At 49.8% G+C, this 10,691-nt stretch overlaps 4 protein-coding genes across 4 annotated transcripts; 1 reads left to right on the top strand and 3 right to left on the bottom strand.

Moving 5' to 3' along the window:
- Positions 1–98: 98 nt before the first annotated feature.
- Positions 99–1,373, bottom strand: ANOM_011335 (40S ribosomal protein uS17). Its single transcript, XM_015556591.1, has 3 exons — positions 1,089–1,373; positions 571–809; positions 99–416 (listed from the first exon to the last, which is right to left on the bottom strand). The coding sequence occupies exons 1-3, from the start codon at positions 1,261–1,263 to the stop codon at positions 348–350; spliced, it is 483 nt and encodes a 160-aa protein (XP_015401202.1). The 5' UTR covers positions 1,264–1,373; the 3' UTR covers positions 99–347.
- Positions 1,374–1,615: 242 nt separating this feature from the next.
- ANOM_011334 (kinetochore-microtubule binding complex subunit SPC105) lies at positions 1,616–6,568 on the top strand (the record flags this gene model as incomplete). The annotated part of the gene is made up of 5 exons (XM_015556590.1): positions 1,616–1,964; positions 2,036–2,387; positions 2,445–5,077; positions 5,128–5,749; positions 5,799–6,568. Coding segments are annotated over 5 exons (4,680 nt in total), but the record flags the coding sequence as incomplete, so codon positions are not given.
- A 386-nt stretch (positions 6,569–6,954) lies between these two features.
- ANOM_011333 (uncharacterized protein) lies at positions 6,955–7,317 on the bottom strand (the record flags this gene model as incomplete). Its single annotated transcript, XM_015556589.1, has 1 exon — positions 6,955–7,317. Exon 1 carries the CDS (start codon positions 7,276–7,278, stop codon positions 6,955–6,957), a length of 324 nt encoding a protein of 107 aa, XP_015401204.1. The 5' UTR covers positions 7,279–7,317.
- Positions 7,318–7,898: 581 nt separating this feature from the next.
- Positions 7,899–10,491, bottom strand: ANOM_011332 (transcription factor domain-containing protein; the record flags this gene model as incomplete). Its single annotated transcript, XM_015556588.1, has 4 exons — positions 7,899–8,703; positions 8,759–9,310; positions 9,374–10,046; positions 10,110–10,491. The coding sequence occupies 4 exons, from the start codon at positions 10,489–10,491 to the stop codon at positions 7,899–7,901; spliced, it is 2,412 nt and encodes an 803-aa protein (XP_015401205.1).
- Positions 10,492–10,691: the final 200 nt, after the last annotated feature.

The raw sequence follows: 10,691 nt of genomic DNA, 5'->3' as shown, positions 1-10,691 counted from the left end.
TCTTAGATTAGAGACGAGAGGAAATGATCGAAATATCCCGGAGGCAACGGCAATTTGTAAAGAGAAATATTGAATGAAAAAAGACCTAAATTGGCATCATGAAAAAGCCCCATTCCTGAACTGTCATGAATGGCAATCTCCTTTCCCGGTTGGCTATACAGTTGGAATTCTAACATAGGAGTATCAAAAAGCTTTTTTCATTGGATATTTCCTTCACAAGGGTACCTGGGACATGAAATCGTGAAACAATCCCAACCCGTTAAACTAATTCGCTTATATCCAGTCACGCCGCTGCCCTAGATTGATGACCCTCTGGAATCGAAACACCCCCATCATCATCGACACGCTTAGAACTTGGAGAAAGCCTTGACGGCCTTGCCGGTACGGGGCAGGACACGGAGAACGTTGAAGCGGACCTAAAGATGAATTAGAATTGTTTCCACTCAATAATGGCAATCGGAAAGCAAATCCATCGGCCGGTCCATAGCATGACAGGGCCCCACATAGCAAGGGGTAGGTGATCGCTAGTGACGAGGCCAAATGGTATTTCCGAAACAGTTGTGTACGTACAGTCTTGGACAGGGGGCGGCACTGGCCGACGGTAACCCAGTCACCCTCCTCAACACGGAAAGCGGGAGAGACGTGAGCAGCAAGGTTCTTGTGTCTCTTCTCGTAACGGTTGTACTTGGGGACGTAGTGGAGGTATTCACGGCGGATGACGATGGTACGGTGCATCTTGGTGGAGACAACACGGCCGGTCAAGATACGGCCACGAATGGAGACCATACCAGTGAAGGGGCACTTCTTGTCTGTTTGATATCAGCGATCTATCCATCAAGCCGATGGAGACTTATGAACCGATTCCGGAGTTCGGAGATGAAGATAACAGATGACCAGCAAGGCAATATCGGCTTTCCAACTGCGACAGAATCTTCTCCCCCTCTATCGACAATTTCCGTGCCGCAAATGCAATCCTGGACTTCCATGATACCGCGCGGTCTTTCATCTCCAAACTCCGGAAAATCGTTGTTCTTCCCCAATATGGAATTCGAAATTTTCGGCAAAATTTCATCGGAGGTCGTGCATACCGATGTAGGTGCCCTCAATGGCGGTCTTGGGGGTACGGAATCCAAGACCAACATCCTTGTACCATCTGCGGCCCTGGCCAACCTTCTTGCTCTTCGCAAGAGTCTTAGGGTTGTTGAAGATGTGAGGCTGCTTCTGGAACGCACGTTCCGACTGGACGGTCAACTCGGTCGCCATTGTTGCGAGAATTCAGTTCGACGAGGAAGCGAAGTCGAGCTGGGTGTATCGTCGCGGAGGGGGGTGTCGGGGCCTGCGGTGGTCGACGTCGATGTTGAGGAAGATTTATTCGGGATGGCGGATAATTCAGTGTGGGAGTGTGCGATGGCGACGCTAAGCCTGTTGCGGGCTAGTCATGCTGTACTAGCCCTAACACCTAATCGTATCGTTATTATGTAATGAATTACTCATCACGATAACAGAAACGTTTGTTTACATCGGGCGATCACATGAGCACCGCCCGGGAGACGCGCGACTTTTGGGGGGTTCGTTATACTTGTGTGTTTAATGATGGCGCAACGATAACTGGACCATGTATATTATTCCAACACTTCGAAAAAAGTGGAATTATTGATGAATTGAAATTGAGAAACTCTAATCATCCGGACCTTGTCTGTGATACCCTATATCTTTGCCTCATGGCATCCAGAAGTGACTCCGCGGGGTCTGCCCGTCCGCGATCTCGTCGCTCGATCGCTCATGTACCCCGATCAAGGTTCACATCTGGAGTGGATAAGGAGAACACAACTACAGACATAAGTTCAAGTCAACCGATCTTGGGCTCCGCAAGGTTGGGTGGGAAAGATAAGAAGTCCCGCAGTAAAAGCTTGGGGCCTGGTGGTTTAGATGCGCTTCAGAACTCCAACGGAAACCGACGCAAGGTACATTTCCTCTCCTAGTCCCTCAACTCTCTGTTTCATATAAAACTAACAAAAGTATTGTCGCATTATAGTCCACTACAGCATTCCCTCTCAAATCTATTCTTAAACCTACCGTTCCCGTTTCGCCGGTACGAAATATTCCCTCTTTCGAAGAAACGCGGAAGCGGACGCCGGCTCGAGGTTCACAAAGCCATGAAGACAATCAAAGTGGGGGAAGCCAGGGAAAAGAGGGCATGTTGATAGACCTTGGCACCCCAGCACAGCCGCCAGGGTCTATAGATGAATCCAATCCGTTCGACAGCTTTAATGCTTCATCGATACGTGACGAAATGGCCGCTGCTAGAGAGCGTGACGAGAAAGCCAGACGAGAACGGGAGCGAAAGGCTATTCTAGAACAGCGGGAAGCCCGCCGGAAGTCTATGGGTATGCCATTGCCTTCCCATCGGCAGTTTACATGGGACTAACTAGTTTTCATCAAAGCAAATCGCCGAGTATCGTTCGCTCCGGAGGCAACATTGCACACATGGAACGTAGTGGAAATTCCAGACGACTCTACTTCATCATCTACCTCCAACTCTACTCGACGCGCATCATCCTTAACCACCGAAAACCAGGCAACACCCGCTGCTGCGCAGACTGAAGCTCCCTCGTCTCCGGACGCCGAAATCGAGTCGGACATAGCATTTTCTCCAGTGCAATACCCAGATCTCCAACAGTTGGCAAACCGCCCTCAGTATGGAGCTTATGATGGAATGGGAGGCTCCCAGCAAATGTCCTCTAGCCCCTTCAGCGGAAGTTCTGCAGATGGTAGTGAAGATATTGGGCTGCAAGCTGAGACAAGGGATGAAGATGAGGAGGATGACGACAACTCTTCAACCTCTGGTTTTGACGGCGAAAGTACCGCAATGAGCTTAGATGACGTGACTGCTCACTCAGCTGCAACGGCACGATCTGATGAATCGAATACCAGCTCTAGCGCTCGACTGAATGAGGCTCTTCGACAAGCAGCTCGAGAGGCCGGCACGAAGAGCATCGATGATGATGAGAATGGCGAGATGTCAATGGAGATTGCTGATCAGGAAATAACAGGGGCTTTCCAACCTTGGATTAAGAAAGGGCAGAGACAAAGCTTTGACTGGGAGGACATAAGCGCCCGACATGATCAAGAGAATGCCTATCCAACGGATCACCCAATCCGCGATGCGGCAAGTGATAACGGAGACGAAGACATGAGCATGGAAGTGACGAATGCCATTGGTCGGATCATCACCAAACCAGCAAGCCGTCGTCAAAGCGCCATTCGTCGCAAGTCAAGTGGAGAGGAAACAAACTACGGCGAACAAACGATGGAGCTCACCAATGTGGTCGGAGGCATCGCGCAGCCTACTTCCCCTGCGGGGTCCACAGGCGCTGATAGCAATGTAAACGAGGACGAAGAGATGACAATGGAATTTACTTCCGTTGTTGGCGGGCTTTTGGGCAAACCCTCCACCCAAGATGGGGATGAGGGCGACTACGGAGCTGCTAGGTCTTCTGCTCAGGAAGAATCCAATGAACGAAACTTCTCTGAATGGAACGATGACGGCGGAATAGACGATGGCGAAGATATGGAGATCACTGGAGCCGTTGGTGGTATCCTTCCACCGAACGAGGAGCGAGATGAATCAGAGGATGATGACCAGACTGTAGGGATGGAAGTCACAACGGCTATGGGTAGGATATTACCACCGGAGGCCGAAGCCAGTGGCAGAGAGGAAGCAAAGGAAGAGATGGAAGTGGAATTTGAATCTGCTGAGCGCGGTAGCTCTCCCTTCCAAGAAACCGTTCGACAGTCTCCTGCGAAATCACCAGCCTCCTTCCATGTTGCTACAGTCACCTCGGAGAGTGGCAGTCCTAGCTTGGCAAGTGTTAAATCCCGACGTACAAGGCAGAGTTTGACTCAAGGAGCACTGTCAAACACTCCAACATCAACTACTCCTAAGACGTCTCCATCGGAGAACTTGTTGACTCCCCCGAAGCAATCGACACCGCAAGTTAGCCGTCCTACAACGCCTGGAGAAACCCCGCCATCAAGTGCCAAAGGATTTAGGAACGCGTCACCGAAGAAGCTTTTTCAACCTGAACTGCAGGGGGCCGCAAATAAACGGAAGTCGCCCCGTAAGAGCCTTTTTGGAAACAATGCGATGGGTGAATCCACGCCTCTCTTCGTTCTGCAACCGAAAAGCAAGAGGCGATCATCTGGACTTGGAATTGATAAAGAAGGACTAGGATCCCCCAAGGTAGCTGCTATGCTTGATAAACGTCGGTCTATTGGCGAAGATAGTGCTGAGTTTGTTCCTCAGGAACAACGGCAACAAGGTGTACGATTTGAAGATCCTTTGAAGCTTCAAGAGGAGGTTGATCGTGAGCGTGAAGAAGAAGAAAGCCGCGAGGACGGTCATACCCCACCGCTGCAAGGTAACGACCGAGACGCAACCACGAACTTGAGGGATATGATTTCAAGCCTCACACCGAAGAAGAACAAACTTGCCGGCCGGAAAAGCTTACACGTCGGTGCGGCGCGGGGCTTACTTGGTAAACGGCCGATGGAACTGGACCTACCTGACGACGACTCTGACCATACGCCCAAGCGTCTAAGAGGTCGCGAGGCTAGTCCTGTGAAGAATATCAAGCTCCCTGCACCACCGACAAAAGACGAAACAGTCGGACGCCTGGGCCGCTCACCTGCTCCCCCAGCCATTGAAAGATCTCCGGCAAAGGCTAGCACAACTCCTACTCGGGAGCCGAAGGGCTCCTCTGTAATAGTAACCCCTATGGAAGACGAGCCAACTTCGTCCAATGCCACATCCGCTTCTGAGTCAGCTCAAGACGCTCTCGATCGTCAGGAAGAATCCGGGCCAGAAGTTGAGCCTATCCAATTGCAAGAGTTCTTGAATATGACCAACATCCATTTCATGGAGCTTACCACGACGAAGCGTCGACACACCACTGCGCCGGACAGTGCAACCAGAAGAAGAGCCAGACTTTCTAGCGAAAAGTCTAGTGCCTCTAAGTTTGATGATTGCGTGGCTGCTGGCTTCTGTACTGTGCCCATGCTCGAGCTTTATCAACATGTTAGTTTGTCTTCTCCGACCAATTGCATTGCTTTGCTAATTTTCTCTAGTCTTGCCGAGAATTGAAGTCGTATATCTCAGAAGGGAGACAAGTTATCCGGTCCATCGAGACGGAGACTTACACCGAAAACCCGCCACTATTCCGAGAATACATGACAGCCCCTCCCGATATCCGTTTACTAATGGACAATCAATTTCGAAACGTAAAAACTCACGCGAGGTTCCTTAGCAAAGCTACATGGTATGAGTGGCGGATGAAGCTCCTCGAGGGTCTGAAAGATGGGCTTAATCGCCACGTTGAAGAAATGAGAGGTGATGACGAACTTCTGTCCAAGTATGAGACACTCCTTAGCGGTGTTGTGCCCGCGCTTGTCGAAAAACATTCTTCACTTGAAGAACAGGCTACATCTCTGCAGCAGTTGACGGACGAGATCGAGAACTGTGATCAGGATGAGCTACGGGATGCGCGCGAGAAACTCTTTAGCATCGAGGAGGAGATTGCATCAAAGAAAAAGCTACTCGAAGAGCTACAAGCCGAAGCCCAAGAAAAGACAAACACTATCGAGACCGGAGCGGAGCTTAAGGCAGAATACTTGGGCCAAATCCAAGAGGCGGAACGGGTCAAGGAGGAATGTCGGGGCTGGAGTGCCAAGGAAATCAGTGAATTGAAGGGTAAGTGCCTTCCTTACATATGGCTGAGACTCGAGCTAATTCTTGATAGAATCTGTCCACAAGATGGAACGTCAGACAGGGTGGTCTATCATCTCGGCTACTTCTCCAAGTTCCCCTGCAGGTCCGTTGGTGACGATGTCTTATCGCAACCAGCTCCAACTTTCGTTCCACCCGGGAGCATTCTTTATCAATAATAATAACAGCCAACCTCCTGCTACTGACGAGAAAATGCCTATTGAGTTGAAACACAGCCCTCAAGGCAGAACACAGCCTATGACCCACTCTGCGCTCTCACCGATAGGGTTGTTAGTCTTGAAGTCTCTCCAAATTGAGCTTGCAACCATCCCGCAGTCTAAAACAGCTCCAAAGCAGATGCTCCATTTTGTCGCGCAAGCGTGGGACCTTGTGCTTAACCTCGAAGAGGAAGCCCGTATGTTGGGATTCTGCGGTGCTACCAAGCTCAAGTTTTCTGAGATCGATGCAAAACCCGCCCTCAGGGCAAGATGCACTCTGCTTGAACTGTCATCTGGAAAGGGATCCTCAAAAGCCAAAGACACAGGAGCCAGAAGAGTCGATGTTGACTTTGCTGTCAAGACATGTGTCCAAAAAGGAAACGCTGGTGATGTTGGTGTCCTAGCATTCGAGACCGATGTGATTGCTAGGAAGGTCTATGGTTTTGGCACCAAGAACCGCTCCGGCATGTCTGAGGATGAGATGCGGAAACTTCTTCGTAAGGAGCTGGGGGGGAATGCCGGACCCCAGCTTGGAAACGGTATTTGGAGCAAGGCGGTGCAAACACTTACCGGGACAGTGTTTTGATTATGAGCGATGGGACATGGCGTCTTCAGGATCGTCGGGTTTGGCTTCAATTTTTCTTTTTTCTTTTTCTTTTTTCCTGGCGCGCGAATTGGGGTGACGGTGTTTGAGGGCAAGGCTTGGGAGTTTACCTTGGGTGGATATCTTCGGTGGGAACGGGTTCATACAAGGATATGATATGTGGATACATTTACAAGTACATGAGAATCATAATTCTGAGTCTTCCATGCGTCATTTGACGTTTAACAACGACATATAGCCCTCATCAATGCCGAAGTATGCACGTAATCCAGGAAACTCAGCCCCTTCTCCCAAACCCAACACTATAAAACTAACAACCACCATCACCCCTAAGCACCACACCCCCCCCTCTCTACCTTCTGCATATCCTACCTCCTCCAACAAGCAGGTTCCAGGGGCGGCTCCCCCGCCGCCTCCCTTCTCTCATTCTCCTTCACCCACGCCTCAGCATGATCCCGCCTCGCATCCAGCTCCTCACACATCTGATCCGACACAATGGCCACCACCCTCCCCTCCATGTCTTTCTGGTACCAGCCGCCGGTGGTGTCGACCGTATCGTCGAAGGTGGTCTCGGGGTTAGCGAGCACGGCCTTTTTGACGTCTTCTTCTGTGTCCAGGCGTGGGATTGAGGGCGAGATGCTGGGTGGGTAGCGGGTGTAGGTGTACGTTTTTGTGTTGGATGAGGTGGTCATTATTTTTCCTCTTCCGGGCTGTTTATTAGTTGCTTGGGTTGGGGTTGTTGGCCGTGGTGAAGAAAGGGGCGGTGGTAGTTTGTGATTTGAGAGCAGATTGGGTATACACGAGATGAGGGTTGGGTGGGAGTTTATGTGCGGGTGATTTTGTATTGGTGGTTAGTGGTTGAGCAGAAGATGAATGAAGTAGGTATAGAACACGTAACAAGTTATATATACGAAAGACACACCGACGACGTCATTACGATCGACATCTAGTGCTTACTTTTGGCGCCGGCCCCGATTGTTCGGGGTCTAGACTGGGTATCCTTGATTCTGGAAGATGTGTTTTCGACAGGTCTCGACTCGCCCGAAGGGTACAGACTGTGGTAACTGTTCTTCAATTTGATATATACAGTGGGTATTGGGAAGATGCTGCTATCATGATTTTAGAATGGAGTGACTGGTATTAATTGTCGTCAATTCGTTAGGATACAGACAAATGTTATATACATCATATCTGCTTATGGCTTGATATCGATGGGCGTCCCACGTCGAATACTAGAGCAGGATGCAAGATATCGCTGAAACTGCATTCTCAGTGATCAACACAAGGGTTCAGTACCCTGCTGGTCGATTTATTAGAAGAGGTTCATGAATCCCCGGGGCATCCATGGAGGATAGCCCTCCACATTATCGGAATTCTCGTAGTCGAGCCCCATGTTCACTGGCGCCGAAGGCATTGGTGGTGCTGTCATCCCGGCCATTGCCGACATGACATCGCTACCCCCTTGAGCAAATAATTGTGGACCGAAAAGGCTCAGGAACTGACTGCCAAACTCCCAGTCAGCCGTCATTGGAATTTGCCACAGTTCTGGCTGGTGTATGTTGTCGGCCATCGAGGCCGGAAAAGTGTCGCCCATAGGATAGGGGTAGCTCGGCTGGATCGTTGCACTTGTGCTTTCATGTGGCTGGCTCACTGAGAACCCGCCTAAGAGGGGATCGTTCACAGTAGATTGGTCCCCAGTGGGGGCGTCTGCCGAAGCAGCGCTAGGGCTCTCAGGAACAACATAACCCGACGAGTTGATGTGTGGGAGGCCTTCGAGTTGAGGGATGTCAATGTTGCCGGCAGAGGGCGAATAGGATACTTGCTCCTTGGATGAGGTGGTCACGGATGGCGCCCCGGGCTGGTGAGGTTTATCGCTTGACTTGAGCGCCTTTTGTTCTCGCTCAAGGACTGTCCGGGCTACTCGTTCGAAATTGGCACACATTTTAGTCATGAACTTGGCGTAATTGCAGGGGCCGTCGCCGGGTATGAGCGTTGCGAAGAAGGTCGCTGCCATGCTGAGATGGTGTAAATCTTCTCTGGCGTGGGGGTGCTGACTATCGCGTAGTATATAAGTGAATAGTATGGTAACTGCCAGGAAAATGTAATACAACAGAGACCTACAGTTGTATTAGCGGAAGGTTTAGATTGATGTCTCAAATTGCGACAACTCACCAGATCCAAGCTATGTCTCCCCATGGAAGGTTATTCACAAGCTTCAATGTGTCCCGGGCAGCCTGAACGCAGATTGCGCTCGCCTGCGTCGACTCGTTGAAGATAGTTTTGGGATCAACGTCCCACTTCACGTTGATTGTAGAATGGCGCATATAGGCAAAATAAATAGTCAGTGGCAGACGATGAATCATGATCATAGAGTTAAAATAGCCAAACTGCAAGCCAGCAGTAGCAAATCCCACGAGGAAATCCTCGCCTGCTCCTCTCGGCTTCACTTGTTGGGTGAAAGGGCTTGCATTGTGCCATTCCTCAAGTTCCCCCCGGAGCTCCCGGATTGTATCGTAGATTTCTTTGGGAGACATCTTCTGCAGAGACTTGACAGCATAAAGCTTGCCATATATCCGGCTTCTTATGAGCGTCATATGGCAAAGTTGGCGGAAAAAAGAAGCATGACCGTTCATTGTAAATTCATCATCATTATCGACCTCGGGAAAACCAATATCAAGATCGTCTGGACGCTGGGTGGGCGAACTCCCCGTCCGTATGCATGCGCTACCATCGCTGAGTTAGCTTCAGATGAAATAAGAAGGATGCCATATATTGAACAGGTATTACCTCTGATCAAGGATATAGGCAATCCAAAATACCCTCTTCCTCTGTTCTTGCTCGGCCTGGGAAAGATGGGGTCTGGGAACGTCACGATGGAGTCCCATTCGTTGACACGACTGTATGGCTGCTGTTATGATAGGCGATGCTGACTGAGTACCCGAATTTCCACGGAGAAATAATGCCATGCCAATAAGGGCCTGCACACTCAGGATATCGGTCCTTCGCAATGTCAACTCTGGAAAGACTGACATAGCATTTTTGTAATATAGCCAGGCTTTCTCCCTGTCTTTTTCTGACTTCTGGCAGTTGGAAAATCGATATTCGTAAGCTAAAGAGAGTATGATATTGATGCTGGCCCAACGGGCAGCATCGTCACACGTCTGTTGCGTATATTGCCATTCAACCAACCGCATAAACGTCGCCTCATGGTACAGTGGAAATAATCGGTTCACTGTGCGAAAATAATCCTTCAATAAGGAAAAGACTTCCGCTCTCGGAGGCAAGGGCTTAAAGACCGTAGACGAGAACACGTCATGGAATACATCTGGCCGCCAATGATCCCAGGGGCTGTCATGGTCTCTGTTCTCGAGTAGTAAAGTAAGAAACCTAGAGTCTCCTGTCTTGCTCTTGATCCACTCAATTCCATCTCGAGATAGAATGGACAGAAACGAAGATCGTCCTAGTAATTAGTCAACCAACAAGTGCCTTAGAGGAACAACATAGGGTAATATGTCTGACATACCATAGTATCGAGAGTCTTCTCTAGAGTCAAGGCGGAAGAGGGGTGGCTGGTGTAGAGTACTATCCCAAGGAAGCTTCTGGCACCGTTCGACAGACTTACTCGACAGATTTGCACCAGACGTGATGCTCGACTCTTCGTTTGCAACATGGACTGAGTCTTTTGATATTAGCATCCCGGAATCACGGCTCCTCGAACCAGAAGGCTCGTTTTGTCCATGATCAATATCACTTTCGTCCTCAGAGTTCTCGTTGCTAAATTCACCGCCGGTATCAAGTTGACTGATGTCTTCGTCGTCTAGAAGTCCTGCGGCGCGGAGTAAAGATTCAGTCTTCCGCAGACGTTCTTCTAGGGTTCTCACGTAGTTCGTTCTAGAAGGGATCATTTAGTAAAAGAGGAACCTTGAATGGGCTGTAGGTGAGAGTTGCAGTGGTGTACCGATACCTTTTCAGATTCTCTCTCTTCTCTTTTCTTGTGGTGAATTTGCACGCTATGTTACGACGCATACATTGAATACAGGCCGTGTCGGAGCCCTCAACTTCGCATTTGACTTTCTTCTTATAACACATCTCACACGCCTGTCCA

Source organism: Aspergillus nomiae (genome assembly GCF_001204775.2).
Source record: "Aspergillus nomiae NRRL 13137 chromosome Unknown contig00646, whole genome shotgun sequence".
In the NCBI taxonomy this organism is placed as follows: Eukaryota; Fungi; Ascomycota; class Eurotiomycetes; order Eurotiales; family Aspergillaceae; genus Aspergillus; species Aspergillus nomiae.
Note: the sequence above shows the minus strand (reverse complement) of the source record. Positions and strands in the feature narration are given on the sequence as shown.